At 46.0% G+C, this 17786-nt stretch overlaps 1 protein-coding gene across 1 annotated transcript in view; it reads left to right on the top strand.

Moving 5' to 3' along the window:
• Window positions 1-17786, top strand: part of agrn (agrin) — a gene marked incomplete at its 3' end in the record, with an annotated part of 389991 nt that overhangs the window by 333374 nt on the left and 38831 nt on the right. Inside the window, exons 13-15 of the mRNA XM_079493547.1 lie at window positions 4933-5148; window positions 6402-6631; window positions 14035-14169. Coding sequence (XP_079349673.1) covers window positions 4933-5148; window positions 6402-6631; window positions 14035-14169 — 581 coding nt within the window. The remainder of the gene's footprint in view (window positions 1-4932; window positions 5149-6401; window positions 6632-14034; window positions 14170-17786) is intronic.

Raw genomic sequence — 17786 nt, 5'->3', positions numbered from 1 at the left:
GAACAACATATTTTCAGATGGGGGGTCGGTGGCCGATTACATATCATTTTTGGGGTTCTTGACATGAAATATTGAGCACCACTGATACGGAAACATCTTTCAGAATTTAGAAGACATTTTTTAAATTTCGACGTCAGGCCTAAATGCTTTAAATGAGGCACTGAGTCAATCCAGGAGTGCCACGGTCAGATTACCTCCCACTGCTGGATGCGGGGAGAAGAACTCATTACGCCCGCTAGGTAATTGGTCTCAGCTCAATAATGGTGCATGTGTGGGTGCACAGACACAAAAACGCTCTTTTCAACCAAGATGTGAATGTTGAATGTTTAATTCACTCAATTTTCTTAACAGGAGGACATGGTGGTGTCCTTTCCTGTCCTTCTCTCGCTTTCTCATGAAAAAGAAAGAAAATGCATTGCCCACACTTTTTTATTATCGTTATTAATAAGAGAGTTGGGCCATTTTTCTTCTTTATTGAGCCAGATAGTAGAAAAGGGACAGTAGAAGATCAGACAGTGTATGAGAGACAGACTGTAGGAGAGCTGGGAGGGAGACAGTGTAGGAGAGACAGACAGTAGGAGAGCTGGGAGGGAGCCAGTGTAGGAGAGACAGACTGTAGGAGAGCTGGGAGGGAGACAGTGTAGGAGAGACAGACAGTTGGAGAGCTGAGAGGGAGACAGTGTAGGAGAGACAGACAGTTGGAGAGCTGAGAGGGAGACAGTGTAGGAGAGACAGACAGTAGGAGAGCTGAGAGGGAGACAGTGTAGGAGAGACAGACAGTTGGAGAGCTGAGAGGGAGACAGTGTAGGAGAGACAGACAGTTGGAGAGCTGGGAGGGAGACAGTGTAGGAGAGACAGACTGTAGGAGAGCTGAGAGGGAGACAGTGTAGGAGAGACAGACAGTTGGAGAGCTGGGAGGGAGACAGTGTAGGAGAGACAGACTGTAGGAGAGCTGGGAGGGAGACAGTGTAGGAGAGACAGACAGTTGGAGAGCTGAGAGGGAGACAGTGTAGGAGAGACAGACAGTTGGAGAGCTGGGAGGGAGACAGTGTAGGAGAGACAGACTGTAGGAGAGCTGGGAGGGAGACAGTGTAGGAGAGACAGACAGTAGGAGAGCTGGGAGGGAGCCAGTGTAGGAGAGACAGACTGTAGGAGAGCTGGGAGGGAGACAGTGTAGGAGAGACAGACAGTTGGAGAGCTGAGAGGGAGACAGTGTAGGAGAGACAGACAGTTGGAGAGCTGAGAGGGAGACAGTGTAGGAGAGACAGACTGTAGGAGAGCTGGGAGGGAGACAGTGTAGGAGAGACAGACAGTAGGAGAGCTGGGAGGGAGCCAGTGTAGGAGAGACAGACTGTAGGAGAGCTGGGAGGGAGACAGTGTAGGAGAGACAGACAGTTGGAGAGCTGAGAGGGAGACAGTGTAGGAGAGACAGACAGTTGGAGAGCTGGGAGGGAGACAGTGTAGGAGAGACAGACTGTAGGAGAGCTGGGAGGGAGACAGTGTAGGAGAGACAGACAGTAGGAGAGCTGGGAGGGAGCCAGTGTAGGAGAGACAGACTGTAGGAGAGCTGGGAGGGAGACAGTGTAGGAGAGACAGACAGTTGGAGAGCTGAGAGGGAGACAGTGTAGGAGAGACAGACAGTTGGAGAGCTGAGAGGGAGACAGTGTAGGAGAGACAGACAGTAGGAGAGCTGAGAGGGAGACAGTGTAGGAGAGACAGACTGTAGGAGAGCTGGGAGGGAGACAGTGTAGGAGAGACAGACAGTAGGAGAGCTGGGAGGGAGCCAGTGTAGGAGAGACAGACAGTTGGAGAGCTGAGAGGGAGACAGTGTAGGAGAGACAGACAGTAGGAGAGCTGAGAGGGAGACAGTGTAGGAGAGACAGACTGTAGGAGAGCTGGGAGGGAGACAGTGTAGGAGAGACAGACAGTAGGAGAGCTGAGAGGGAGACAGTGTAGGAGAGACAGACAGACAGGAGAGCTGAGAGGGAGACAGTGTAGGAGAGACAGACAGTAGGAGAGCTGGGAGGGAGACAGTGTAGGAGAGACAGACAGTTGGAGAGCTGGGAGGGAGATAGTGTAGGAGAGACAGACAATTTACAATTTACAATTTAGGCATTTAGCAGACGCTCTTAATCCAGAGCGACTTACATTAAGCAAGAACAAAAAGCATGGGAATACATCACATATGTAAAATGCATTTATCGCGAAACATGCGTAAGCTAAGAACGTGACTAGAACATATCTATATAATGACACTATACATATAAACTATAACTAGAACATATCTATATAATGACACTATACATATAAACTATACATATATGCTATACTATGCTGTATATATTTACTATGAAGTGCTATGACTACATACAATGCACTTATTGTGCTGTCTACATGACATGCTATAAGTCTGTTTCAAATGCTATATAAGTCTAAGAAGTGCTGTCTAAGGGGGGTAGGGTAAGTGCTATGGGCCATGATGGAGTCTGAAAAGGTGGGTTTTCAGACTACGGCGGAAGATCGGGAGTGATGCTGCAGTTCTGATTGCAACGGGAAGTGCATTCCACAGTTTTGGGGCCAGAAGGGAGAAGAGTTTGGGACGTGTGGAGCGTTGTCCCGGCGTTTTTAGTGAGGGTACTTCCAGCTTCCCTGCGTTGGCTGATCTGAGTGCGCGGGAGGGTTTGTAGGGTTCAATCATGCTGGCAAGATATGGGGGAGCCATACCTTTGGTTGCTTTAAATGCCAACATCAGAGTTTTGTATTCTGTGCGGGCAGCGACCGGGAGCCAGTGCAGGGAGCGGAGCAGGGGGGAGACATGTGAGAATTTTGGCTGGTTGAAGACCAAGCGAGCTGCGGCATTTTGGATCAGTTGGAGAGGCTTCAGTGCACATGCCGGTAGGCCAGTAAGGAGAGAGTTACAATAGTCAAGTTTTGACAGGACTGTTGTCTGGATTAGGAGCTGGGATGATTCCTGGGTGAGGAACGGTCTAATTCGTCGTATGTTATAGAGTGTGAACCTACAGGATCGAGTGACAGCTGTGATGTGAGTTTTGAACGAGAGCTGACTGTCCAGGACAACACCAAGGTTCCTGGCTGTTGGGACAGACGTTACCAGGGCGTTGTCTACGGAAATAGTTAGCTCCCGCATCGGGCAGGACTTAGCTGGGAAGAAGAGAAGCTCAGTCTTGTCTGGGTTCAGCTTGAGGTGGTTGGAGGACATCCACTGTGAGATGTCAGCCAGGCAAGCAGTGATGCGCTCTTCCACCTGGGTGGCAGAGGGGGGGAAGGATAGAAACAGTTGTGTGTCATCGGCATAACAGTGATAGGATATATTGTGAGCAGAGATGATAGTGCCAAGGGATTTAGTGTACAGTGAGAAAAGGAGGGGACCAAGTACAGATCCCTGTGGGACCCCAGTTTGGAGGGTTCGGGGGGATGATAACAGACCTTTCCAGGAGACCTGGTAGGTCCGGTCGGTGAGGTAAGAGGAGAACCACTTTAGTGCCGTCCCGCCGATGCCTAGATCCGCTAGGGTGTCTAGGAGCAGCTGGTGGTTCACTGTGTCAAATGCTGCTGATAGGTCTAGGAGAATCAGGACTGCAGAGTGGGAAGCAGCCTGGGCAGCATGTAGTGCTTCTGTGACTGCCAGCAGGGCAGTTTCTGTGGAGTGGGCCTTTTTGAATCCGGACTGGTTGGGATCCAGCAGGTTGTTATGTGAGAGATGGAGAGAGAGCTGGTTGGAGACAACACGTTCAATGCTTTTTGATAGAAATGAAAGGAGTGATACCGGTCTGTAGTTCTTGACATCTGAGGGGTCAAGGGTTGGTTTCTTGAGGAGTGGTGTTACTCTGGCTGACTTGAGGACAGATGGGACGCAGCCTGAGGTTACTGAGGTGTTGACAGACAGACAGGAGAGCTGAGAGGGAGCCAGTGTAGGAGAGACAGACAGTAGGAGAGCTGAGAGACAGACAGTGTAGGAGAGACAGACAGCTGGAGAGCTGGGAGGGAGACAGTGTAGGAGAGACAGACAGTAGGACAGCTGAGAGGGAGACAGTGTAGGAGAGACAGACTGTAGGAGAGCTGAGAGGGAGACAGTGTAGGAGAGACAGACAGTTGGAGAGCTGGGAGGGAAACAGTGTAGGAGAGACAGACAGTAGGATAGCTGAGAGGGAGACAGTGTAGGAGAGACAGACTGTAGGAGAGCTGAGAGGGAGACAGTGTAGGAGAGACAGACAGTTGGAGAGCTGGGAGGGAGACAGTGTAGGAGAGACAGACAGTAGGATAGCTGAGAGGGAGACAGTGTAGGAGAGACAGACAGTAGGATAGACAGACAGTAGGAGAGCTGAGAGGGAGCCAGTGTAGGAGAGACAGACTGTAGGAGAGCTGAGAGGGAGACAGTGTAGGAGAGACAGACAGTAGGAGAGCTGGGAGGGAGACAGTGTAGGACAGACAGTTGAGTGGCAGACAGACAGCAGGAGAGGTACACTAGTACTCAGTCTTCACATAGGATAGATTTGAACTTATGCCTGCAAGGGCACTTCCAGGGCCTAATATCAAGGGCACTTCCAGGGCCTGATATCAAGAGCACTTCCAGGGCCTAATATCGTATCAATTCAATACTTTATTCAGACCCAGGGGGGGGTTGAAGTAGGCGGTTGAATGTAATGGTTATCTTCTAGTTGTCCGTAAAGTATAGTGTTATAACCAGAATCAATAGCTTATCTCACCCTTACCTACGAGGCTCTTCTTCTTTATAGTCTTGAAGATGTCGCCTCTGACGTCACTGTGGTGACGTCTGAGTGACATCTCGTATCCTTCGTAACACATACCAAAGGGAAAAATATTAATAAAGAAAATCATTCCGCTAATGGGAGTGTGATTGAACACCAAACAAAAAAAATATATATATATATTTTTTTTTCATTCCCACAGGTTCAACACAGGCTCGGGTACAGGCACGTTGGTCAGCACAGTTATGATCAAGCCGGGCCGCTGGCATCAGCTGGTGGTGAGCCGCATTCGACGCACGGCAACGCTGAGCGTGGACAACGAGTCGGCCATCAACGGAGAGAGCCCCCGCGGTACCGACGGACTCAACCTCGACACCGCCATGTTTGTTGGAGGAGTGACGGAGGACCTGGTGCCGGAGTAAGACTCTCCGAAACGTCTAATGACATCACATAGAGCCCTAATGTTTCATGTTTATGTGGGAGATTCATGCTTATCCCTAGAACACTAAACATCCTTTTTATCAAACCATCACTAAACTCGGGTGTATTTTAACTAATGTCAAATATTCCATAAAACATACTTCTAATCAAAATAGTACAGCAATACATGGCAACTTGAGGTACTCTTCTTTAATCATTCATCCTGACTTTTCACAAAAAATCACACCCATGTGAAGTAAGTGGTGCAACTCCGTGTGGGGGTTCCCGGGGGGGGGGGGGGGGGGGGGAGTTCCAGACCCACAGGAACACACCCAGGGTGCCGGTACTGTACTGTACTGGCACACCCAAAATCACCATATATACAGTTAATATGTGCGTGTGTTTGTGTGTGTGTTAGGTTGCGCACAGGTGGTGAAAAACAACCATGCTTTTTTCGTGCTCAGACGCACCCAGCCAGCCAGCCAGCCACCCACCCAGCCATCCACCCATCCACACACATAGTCACTTAAGGAAGTGGTTGCACCACTTAAAAAAGGAAAATAGACCTCAGACATCAGCAACATTATGAAAATCACGTAAACATAATTGTCCGGGTGAAAATCACCCATGTTTAGTGTTCTAATCTACAGTTTCTGTGAGAGAAATTCAGCACCAAACACTGTGTTTCTATCCTCGAATGCTGCATTCTAAAACCATGCTGCGGGGCCTCTGTTCTCCCCGCTCATCCTAGAAGCACCGCCAATACTTTGTAGTATTTACTACTTTTATCTCTCCTGCGAGCACCAGCTTGACTCCTGTCCTGTATTCCTAAGGGGCGACTCACACCTTCGCAACAGACTGATGTATGCTTGTTGTATGAGATGTATAGCTGATGCAAGCTCGCAATGCATTTCCAATGGGAGTCACATGGTTTGACACAACATTTGTGTTGTATGAGGGGGTGGGGGGCAGTCGAAACACAGCCGAAAGCCGTACAACACAAATGTTGTGTCACACATGGTCTGACACAACACTTGTGTTGTATGAGGGGGAGGGGCGCAGTCGAAACACAGCCGAAAGCCATACAACTACATTTTGTAGTCCAAAATGTAGTCCTCAAACCATGTGACTTCCATTGGAAATGCATTGGGGCGGCCATGACACTCACAGCATTCATACAACAAGCATGCAGCAATGTTTTAAAGGTCTGAGCTCAGCCTAACGGTGCGACGTGTCTTCTGTTGGGTCCAGTGTGAAGGAGAGGACCTCGGTGGGCACGGGCCTGGTGGGCTGCATCCGTCTGCTGGACGTCAACAACCGCGTGTACAACCTGCAGGAGAGCCATGGGGACGTGCTGTTCGGCAGCGGCGTGGGCGAGTGCGGCAACAACCCCTGCATGCCGAACCCCTGCAAGAACGGAGCCGCCTGCCTGGTGAAGGAGGCCGAGATGTTCCACTGCAAGTGCACCAGCAGCTTCTGGGGTGAGTCCACCTTCTCATGGTGCCAGTGTTGCATGCGGGGTAAAAGTACTCAATGTTTGTTTTACTTAAGTAAAAGCATCAATACTGCAATATAGAACTACTCCGTTACAAGTAAAAGTCTGGAATTCAAAATGTACTAGTAAAAGTACAAAAGTATTGGCTTCAAAATGTACTCAAAGTACCAAAATTAAAAGTACTCATTATGGAGAATGTCCCGTTTCGAGTTTTAAAATAACAAAATAACAATATTTAGAAAATGGACGAAATGTATTGTGGTTTACTGTATGTTTTTGTAATAATAATCAAAATCTACAAAGGAACTAGTAACTAAAGTTTTCAAATAAGAGTAGTGGAGTAAAAGTACTGGCAATTGAAAATACTCAAGTAAAGTACAAATACCTCAAAAAGTACAGTACTTAAGTAAATGTACTTAGTTACTTTCCACCACTGCATGATGCATCATGAATGCATTGTGAGCTTCTGCTATTTTAGCTACTTTTGAGAATGTATTTAAAGTCGAGTAGAAACGTTTAATTTTGTGAGGTTTTTATAAATATCGAACCAACCAATGAAATGTATTAATAAAAGTGTTCTTCTAACTTAATGATGACATGGATCTATTATCCACAGGTCAATTATACCAGAGTCCAAAAGAGATTTCAAAAGTAAGGCTCTTTTGCCAATAGTTGTCTTAACACGAGGAACAGAACAATTGATCTGAGCAGAGTGTCCAACTTTATAATTAGAAGTCATCTAATTAGTAACTCCTTAGCTAGTGATCTAGCTAAGGAGTGTTCTTAACCCCTTTTGACCTGAGATCAGATTCTATAAATGTCTTCTACATCCTGACAGTTTTCTGAAAAAGCTATGTTTCTATGTCAGTGGTTCTTCGATTTTTCAAAAATAGCAGACCTACAAGCTCGTAGCGCGCCACTCGGTGGCGCGCTACGAGCTTGTAGATCTGCTATTTTTCAATAGCTAAATTACAACATAATGTTTAAAACATCAAAAGGGGTTCCCGCCCCAAAATGGGTTAAGGATAATTGAAATAGGTACATTTCATATTAGGCTGAAGCCAGTTATTATATCTTCTAACATTTAGAGATCTTAGAGTCCATCATAAATCGTACAGTGATGAGTGACAAAAGGTCATCTAAGGACTAAGTCTAAATGCCGTGTTATGGTCAGTCAGAGTTGAGAGCCTATAAGCAATTTCGAGATCAAGGTAGAACATTGATTCCAAAGTTAACTCTTACATAAGACGATATGTTTGTTATTGAATCTGAAGTTCATAATCGGGCAAGATATCTCGTGTACACGGCAGCATTCAGGATCCTGCTGTGTAGGAGCTGTACTACGACAGACGCTGTAAGTTGGCTTTGTTTCAACATCAAGTCATGATGAGACTAAAATGGAGTCAGAGTCCCACTGTGCTTACAACTCAGAGAGCTACAGTAATACCGTGACCCATTCCTCCCGGTTAGATCTACGAGCTCACAAGCTTGTAGATTTTTAGGCCTTTTTGGCACACTACACCGGCGCACAACTAAAGTTATGTCCAGCTGCACAGCGACCTGACACATTATTCACGTGCGTGAAGTGCATGCGCCAACTTGAAGTGCCGTGAGCTGCAGGGAAAACACCATGAGAACACACACAGGCCCCTTTTCCACCGGTTAACCGGTTCAGTTCTTTTTGGTTTTTAGTCCATGAGCCAGAGCTCCAAAATTGGAACGTTAATTATGAATTGAGTGGGCAAAACCATACCTATATTAGATTGTTATCACCATGAAACTTCCCCAATTGAGTACTTACACGAAGACAATGATTTATTGTATTACAAATTTTACATTTTTAAATATGCAAATGAGGCATTATGTAGGAAAATATGCAAAATAATCGAAAATATGAAAAAGCTACTACTGTGGAAGGGTTATCATGCATTAATCCTTGCATTGATCCTTTAAACAATTTAATATAGGTCTAGTTTTTCTCACCAATTTTGGAGCTCTGGCTCATGGACTAAGAACCAAAAAGAACTGAACCGGTTCCCATTGGGAACCAGCCGGTGGAAAGGGGGTCACAGTGCTGGACATGAAGCTGCCTGGAACAGGCCGCACATCTAGCACCATCGGTGCAGGGTTTGTACATACTAGGCAATAATGGGGGGCGGCTGTAGCGCCATTCATAGCCGGTCTGTTTTAGCCTTCAGTGTAAATCATACTTCTGTTTCCAGTTCTAGAGACTCTGGGAGACGAAACTTTTGTTGCAGCATACAGCAAACATGAAAGAGGCTTAGACCAAAGCTCAGTGCACTGGCCTTTACCCTCCCCTACTCCCCCCACACCTCCTGCCTCCACCTCCGCAGTTCACCAGCTTGCGGCTAATAACCCATTCTGACCTGAGATCAGATTCTAAAAATGTCTTCTACATCCTGACAGTTTTCTGAAAAAGCTATGTTTCTATGTCAGTCGTTCTTCGATTTTTCAAAAATAGCAGACCTACAAGCTCGAGCTTCTAGATCTGCTATTTTTCAATAGCTGAAGCATAACATAATGCTAACACCAAAAGGGGTTCCCGCCCAAAATGGGATAAGCGGCTCCGAGAGAGAGTGTAGTTGAGTGTAGCCGCCATTAGAACCCAGCCAAGCGTGGAAAACCTTCTCTGCTTTCGCTGCAGCGCAGACCCTCTCTGACTGCACAAAACGTCCACAGCCAAGACGACGTGAGCAGAGCCAGCCAGAGAAAGAAAACTTTCTCGGGGGGACCTGGGAAAAAAATACGTTTGCAAAAACCAAACTTTGATATATCTGGGGTTTCATGTTTGTTAACATTGTGTTTACAACACGCCGACTCAGAGACTGAAACATTTTCTGTCAGTGGCCAACATGGACATGGACGCATGCAGCGTGCTTTTATGATGACATTGGATGAAATGTGTACTGTGTTGTGGTGCTCCACATCACTGATTCACTGCAACGTGTGGGCCAAGGACCACTGGTGGGTCGTGAGGATATTGCAAGTGGGCCCCCTAAATAATTGGCAAAAAGACTTTTATCACAATATAACATTAAAAATGTACTTTGGCAAAAACAAAGTAGGATCTTCAAGTAGCCTATACTACAGGTATGTTAGTCCAATTGATCCTCTTCAAGTAGCCTATACTATGTTAGTCCAATTGATCCTCTTCAAGTAGCCTATACTATGTTAGTCCAATTGATCCTCTTCAAGTAGCCTATACTATGTTAGTCCAATTGATCCTCTTCAAGTAGCCTATACTATGTTAGTCCAATTGATCCTCTTCAAGTAGCCTATACTATGTTAGTCCAATTGATCCTCTTCAAGTAGCCTATACTATGTTAGTCCAATTGATCCTCTTCAAGTAGCCTATACTATGTTAGTCCAATTGATCCTCTTCAAGTAGCCTATACTATGTTAGTCCAATTGATCCCCTTCAAGTAGCCTATACTATGTTAGTCCAATTGATCCTCTTCAAGTAGCCTATACTATGTTAGTTCCATTGATCCGAGGTATTCAAGTAGCCTATACCAGGGGTCCTCAATAGGCGGACCGCGGTCCACGACCGGACCGCGGACCACCTCTCTGTGGACCCTGATAAAAAATAAAAAATAAAAAGGGATCCGATTCGTATAAGCTTGCCTTGGTGTGACTGTACTAAAAAATATAGAGCCCCGCTCTCCGCTGGCTGCTGCGTGGCCCGCGTCGCGCTCATGGGACCGGACCTTAGTCTTTTTCAAAAATTATTAGTGGACCTTCAGCATTTCTAGTTGAGGACCCCTGGCCTATACTATGTTAGTTCCATTGATCCGAGGTATTCAAGTAGCCTATACTATGTTAGTTCCATTGATCCGATGTATTCAAGTAGCCTATACTATGTTAGTTCCATTGATCCGAGGTATTCAAGTAGCCTATACTATGTTAGTTCCATTGATCCTATACTATGTTAGTTCCATTGGTATTCAAGTGGGTCCTGATCTAGAAAGGGTTGTGATCTGCTGCTCCATGGCCATGAACAAACAGCGAGCAGAGCCTGCTGTAATGATGACATTGGATGAAATATGTACTGTATGCTCTACATACAAGCCCCCAGGGACAGGACGAGGGGGGAGCAGCCTTGATAAGTGAAAGCGAGACTAGCCCCTGCGCTGGGGGAACGGTCAATCATTCTGTCATCCTGGCAGACTGGACGCTGTTGCCTAATGGCTCAGGTTTATGTGCATAGCTCTTAATCACTGCTCAAATCTCCAAGGGGGTTTACATGGCCTACGTTTAACAAAAGAAACCAAACAACACCCGCTCTCCTTGGAGATGGGATGGGAAGAAACTCCCCAAGAACAAGCCTTGTGGTGGGAAACCAAGAGGACTTTCCAGGCAGTGTTGTTTTTGGCAGCAAATTTTAGTTTTAGTCATAGGGCAGTATTATGCGTGTCTTAAGTACCAGGTCTTATTACTTAACTTAAGACCTGGAGGCGTGATCAATGCCATTTGGCTATTCTGAGTGGCCAAACAGCATTGACCACGCCTCCAGGTCTTAAGTTAAGTCATAAGACCTGGTACTTAAGACACGCATAATACTGCCCATTGTCTCTTGAATTTTTTTCATTTAGTTTTAGTCAAATTTTAGTCACCTGGAATGTTTTCGTGTTAGTCTAGTTTTAGTCGACTAAATCTACAGTTGATTTAGTCGACTAAAATGCATTTTGGCGGGCCTTGATGCCGTCGTGTTTTTACACTTTACACTGAAAATAGCAGATATACAAGCTCACAATGCGTCGCGAGCTTGTAGATCTGCTATTTTCAGCATGCAACCAAGTGTAAAATGACTTATACTGGATCTCTTGTCCACTAGTCCCTTCCTAACATTTTAGTCCAGTTTTTATTTGACGAAATTGTCAATATATTTAGTCTTAGTTTTAGTCATCATAGCTTAGTTTTCATTTAGTTTCCATTTAGTTTTCGTCAGTGAAAAAAGGTAGTCAACGAACATCTTTCGTTTTAGTCGACGAAATCAACACTGTTTCCAGGGTGGACAAGCGTGCAGTAAAGGGAGAGAGGGTGATTACACAATTATTGTTAAAACTAAAGCTCCTCCCCAAAAAAGCCCCAAGGCCTTGTTTACAGTTGAATTTGTATTCAGTTCATCAAACAAAACTTTTCTTTATATGTATTGTTGCATTGATACAAGCTGTGCGGACACAGACAGACAAACAGCATTTGTATATCCAAGTGGGGCATTGTTCCGAGTAGACCGGTGCCCAGTCTAGTATAAAAAAGGAACTTTTGTTTAATTGAAAAAGTTACACCGTATGCATTTTAAATTAACATTTCAAAAGAGTAAAATTGCACAAGGCAGTTGGCAATAAAAAAAACACCATCCTGTCTGACGTGGATTAGTTGAGGTCGTTTGTGGTGCGGCGTTGCAGAGAGAGACAGAAGGTAAAGAATAGTAAGGAGAGGTTCAGTGGGTGAATAACCTATTCTGGACTAAGCATTATGTTATACTTTAGCTATTGAAAAATAGCAGATCTACAAGCTCATAGCGCGCCACCGAGTGCCGCGCTACGAGCTTGTAGGTCTGCTATTTTTGAAAAATCGTAAAAATGCGGCACAAATCTTTGAATATATATTATTCTTTCAGAGCGAACGTTTTTTTTATTTCGACGTCAGGCCTAAATGTGATAAAGACACAAAGAGGAGGAGAGCGCGACTCGGGAGCAAAGAGGAGAGAGGATATACTCACAACGGAGAGAGAGAGAGAGAGAGAGAGAGAGAGAGAGAGAGAGAGAGAGAGAGAGGACGGATGAAAGACTAGCCTCCGACGGAGATCAAGTCAGAGCGAGGGAGAGCCCTCAGAACTCAGCGGGGAGAGGTTCATTACCGCGCCCCCCCCAACCCCCACCCCCTTTGCCACGCGCGGCCCCCCCGCTGCTAAGGTAATGACGGCAGAATCCTGGCGGGTGGGTGGGCAGAGTTCAAGACCCTGGAGCAGCGTACTGAGTAACCTCTCTCCCGCTGCCCGCCGCTGGCCCAGAAACGCAGCCGCGTGGCGGGATGGCGCTCTCCACTGACTAATCTGGACGGGTGCAGTTATACAGTAATATCTCCAAATCCTATTAGAGAACGACCTCTATTAACCCATTTTGGGCGGGAACCCCTTTTGGTGTTTTAAACATTATGTTATAATTTAGCTATTGAAAAATAGCAGATCTACAAGCTCGTAGCGCACCACCGAGTGGAGCGCTACGAGCTTGTAGGTCTGCTATTTTTGAAAAATCGTTAAAATGTGGCGCAAATCATTGAATATATATTTCAGAGCGAACATTTTTAACTAAAATCTTTGCTTCTGGGGGGGTCCCTGGAACTACATATTTTGAGATGGGGGTCCGTGGCCCAATAGAGATAATTCTGGGGGTCCTTGACATGAAAAAGGTTGAGCACCGCTGACATAGAAAAATGGGTTTTTCAGAAAAATGTTAGGATTTAGAAGCCTTTTTTTTTAATCGACCTCAGTCCAAAAGGGGTTAACGGGAGTGGGGGGTTCTAAGCCTGTTCTCTCCCTGCATGCTGCAGCCTTTGGCTTTCTCTCACATGAAAGAATATCGTTGCTGCTGTCGGGTGGAAACCTTGTTTGTCCAAAGTCTCTTGTCAATACTTCTCAGTAGAGATGTCCCGATACTGTATCGGTATCGGGAAAAGTATCGGATCGGCCCTTATTTGTCATATCGGGTCATATCGGTATCGGTGAATATGCCAGTCTAACCACCGATCCGACACAGGGGTAAGGGGTTGACACTATGGCAGGTAAATACAATGTTGGGACATGTGGAGTTTGCTTTGGAGTTGCCCAAACTGCAAGTGCACATTTGAGTGAGGAGTCTGCTATAAACACAATACGAGATATATTATAGCTAGATAGCTATAAACACAACATGAGATCACTACACTGGTATCGGTATTCGGTATCGGTATCGGCTAACACAGAAATTGAGGTATCGGGATCGGATCGGATCAGAAGTGAAAAAAGTGTATTGGGACACCCCTACTTCTCATTGGTTCAATATTTTATGAAACCCACAGTCACACTTAACCACTTTCAACCAGGCGTCCCTACAGTATGTACGTAGGTCTTTCTCCACGAATTTTTAAAAAAAAAAATTTCAGAAATGGAAAAAGCAGTCATTACTACTATATCTTGCAAATTTTGTCATTTTTTACACTGCTATACGAATAACGTATAAAATAGGGTAAAATGTGAAAAAACATGACAAGAAACAGATTATTGTTTTCTGCCCGACAGCGATGATTAGAGAATTTCATGAGGTTGATGCGGTTCATGTGGTTGATTTCTTTTTTGCGTGTGTGTGTGTGTCTGTTTGTGTCTAGGCCCGACGTGTGCTGACGCCCATGACCCGTGCGAGCCCAGCAGGTGCCATCCGTCGTCCCAGTGCCAGGTGCTGCCCGAGGGGGGCTACAAATGCGAGTGCCCCATGGGACGCGAGGGAAAGCACTGCGAGAAAGGTAATTAGAGAACTAATGACACTGTCACCGTAATTTTGCGTGCCGGGGAGGATGAATTGTTGTTGATGCTATACGTCTTGGCTGTGGAAAGACCCGAGGCAGCGGCGTATGCAGCGGCGAAACCTCTCCGTAAATCAGTCCCCGGGTTCCCACGGAGTTCACTTAGAGGAGCGCTAGATCTGGCTAATCGTCATAGGTCCGTGTATCCCTTTAGTGTACAGTAAATCAGTTCCCCACCAGCAGCACGCCTCAACGGGGTTATTATGGCAAGGTATGGCAGCCGCCGTAGCAAAATGTAATTCTAAATTAAAATCATTATAAGTGATTATAAATGTAAAATAAACCAAAATCCTTCATTTATGAAAATGTCTCTGTGTTGATTATTATATAACTACAAAAAAATGCTAATCTGATCAAAGGGCATTATAAAAATGAAAAGGGAGCACTGAGCAGTCATTTCTGGATGCATTATTCACTAAAAAGTTTCCATATTAGCCTTTGCTATAGCCTATAGTTGTTGAAATGTTTACTGGCCAGCTGCCAGGTGACCTTGCCGTATACCTTAGATCTGCTCTGACAGGCATTGAGTCAGTGTTTTCAGTTCTCAACTTCCCCCAACTGTCTCCACATCCTCCTCCTCTTGTCTCTGCAACCGTCCGTGACATTTACAGCCATCCTGAATCAGAGAAGCAGATCAAACGCAGAAAGAGACGGGGGCCTCCGCCTCCCGCGGGAACCCGCGGCACTGATGATTGGCCCCACCGGGGCCGCATCGACTCGGCTATACGCTTGTTAGCGAGTAAAGCGCTGGTGGTAGCAGAAGCCACCGCCAGCCAGCCAGTCCTCTCGCTCCCTACCTTCCCCTCCCTTCCAGCCCACAGGTGTTGTGTTCAAACGCATTTGCTGCTACTTAGCGCCGCGTGCAACCGCCAGGCCACAGCTGGGGAAAAAAAAGACCAGAGCCAGAAGCCTCCTTTGAAGTTTATCATTAGCACTTTTGGCAAGGTTTCCCATCCACTTTCTCCATTGGCGTTCTTCTGGATGTTTACAGGAATATGCACAGGCTGAAGTGTGAAAATATGTCTGTATTTGAAACGCCATGAAAGAGAATATATTATCACACGCAGGTCTGACGAGGCAGGCGCGCAGCAACACCAGCATAAAAAAGGCACTCCCATGGTGCCATGAAGGAAAAAATAAATACATCTAGCATGCTGCCAGTGGTGGAACTTAACTGAGTACATTTACTAAAGTGCTGTACTTAAGTACAATTGTGTGTAGCTCTGGTCCATAGCCTTCTACTGCTTCTACGATTCTTGTTTCAACCGGGAAAAAAATACTTTTAGTTACTCCAAACTCTACCGATATTGCCCAGAGAACTGCCTCATAGAGAATATTTTTCCTCTGGTGAAAAAAAATCCCTTTCTGGACAAAAAGTACCGTTTATACGTGTGGTGGGGGGCTCAGAGTGCGTCCACTAAGGAAAGTAGGCTTTCTAATGACACAACCTGCCTTTGTTTTGGTGAGTAGCAAAAACGTTCTTTTAAAATACGCTAAAGAGGAGAGGCTGGTCTGATTTCGATTGGAGATTTAAAACTGAAAGTCCCATAGCCTTATACTGCAGGCAGAATCGTAGAAGCAGTAGAAGGCTATGGACCAGAGCTAAATTGTGTGGTACTTTTTGCAATACTTTATACTTCTACTCCACTACATGAGACAGCAGCAGCAGCCTCCTTTCATAGCCCAGAGTCCCGGTTAGCACAGTGATTAAAATAAATTGGGGTGAACCGAAATCAATGGCGGGCGAGCCAGAGCCTCTCGGCTTGCTCGGGGGGCTATTCTCTCTCTCTCTCTCTCCCTCTCTCTCTCTCTCTCTCTCTCTCTCTCTCTCCAACCCAACGATGAAATCGATGACATGACTAATCGCATCAGTCCACCCAGCCCGCCATGATTAATGAGGAAGTGAGAGAGACAGCCCAGACAGGGCCGCATGATAAAGACGGTAGCCGTGACGCATATATATGTTGACTCGTGGCTTAGATCCCGAAGGTGAAATAAATTGATCTTAATAATTTATAACGTGTGTTTAGCAGGGTGGTTTGGAGCGTCTGCCTGGAAGACCAAAAGCCTTGGCTAGTGGATATGATGTTTGGCTTCAGTGTTCCTTTCCTTGAGGGAGACCCATGGGTTCCAATCGCAGGTTTCCTGGTGTTGGTTGAATGTAGCGGAGCGGCACTACTGTATAGACCAATTATTTGTTTACAAACAGGGCACACGGGTGACTGTTTCATGTAATCAATTCCCAACAGATCTCCAAACCTGTTGTTTTGGGGAGCGCTGGTTTCAGTCCATTCAACCTCCTCTCGTGAGTTGGCTAGTGAGGTGCACCCTAGGAGACATTTATACTTCAAAGCCCAACAGCATTGCGCACAGAGAACAGCTGATATACAAGCTCACATCGCATCGCAGATGCGACTGTTGTGAGCATAGAGGTCTGCGTGCGCGACACCATCGCGGGACGAAGCATAAATTATACTTGATGGGCTGCAGGTGCGCGTGCAGCCGTGCACAAATAGGCTCTGCTGCCGTGATCATGAGCGCACCTCCCGTTCTTATGACAGCGACTGGAGGTGTGGTTTTGAGGACTGTTTTGAATTGCTATTATTGTTCAAACACAACAGAAACCAAGGATTATATATTTCAAGGGCGAGAGATCACAATAAAAATCCTAATCCTTCTTCCTCCACACTGGGAGAAAAACAGCATCTGGAAGTTTGATGGGACATTTTTTACACGTGAGTGCAGTTAGAACTTTTCCATTGCATCTTATGAGAGGTGGTGTTCTTCTGCTGCCTTTATGCGCGCGCATGCTGTTTCTTATCAGTGTGACGTCGTCTGATAAGGCGTCTATACCCATTATAGGGTAAATGTGTACAGTCAATGTACTGTGCACTGGATAGATGAGGAATATACAGTCTTGTCTGTGGTATTTAGACAAATGTGTAATCAATATTTTGCAGTGCGGTCTCCATTGAGCCCTTGCTGGTCCAGCATCCTGCTACATTAGAATATGTACAGCCCAGACCTTGTCTCCTGGGTAGTATTGAACAGCCTACTTTCCTCAGCATCTCTACCAATATGGCCTATATCAGTGACCCCCCCTAATTGTATTTGACCGTGAATAGCCTATGGTTAAAGTGGATAAACTGATTTTGAAGCTGTAATTCAGCTAATTTAGCTGGAGAACCAAGGACCCCCTCTGGGGTCCCTGGACCCCACTTTGAGGACCAGTGGTCTAAATCATTAGATTTAAGTGATTGGATCCCAGTCCATGGAAAGCTAACCGCAGCCCGACTCCTGGTCTCAAGCGTTGCAGTTATGGTGTATTTTAAATGGTCTATCTTCTGAAGGAATGTGTTTGCGTTCTAGCCTCTTCCAGGCTCTCTCTCTCTCTCTCTCTCGGTGGGACGCTGCCTGCATTCCCAGCCGCTCCTCCATTGGTGTGTGTTGCTAGCGTCATTAGCGCTCTTCTGCACAATTGCTAATTAGCTTTTTCATCTCCGTCTGCCTCCCCTACTCTGACTCCACACAGCTAATCCTGGCTAATTACCAATGAA

The sequence above is a fragment of the Electrona antarctica genome, assembly GCF_951216825.1.
Source record: "Electrona antarctica genome assembly, chromosome: 2".
Taxonomy (NCBI): Eukaryota; Metazoa; Chordata; class Actinopteri; order Myctophiformes; family Myctophidae; genus Electrona; species Electrona antarctica.
This window is presented reverse-complemented; position numbering and strand designations above follow the sequence as displayed.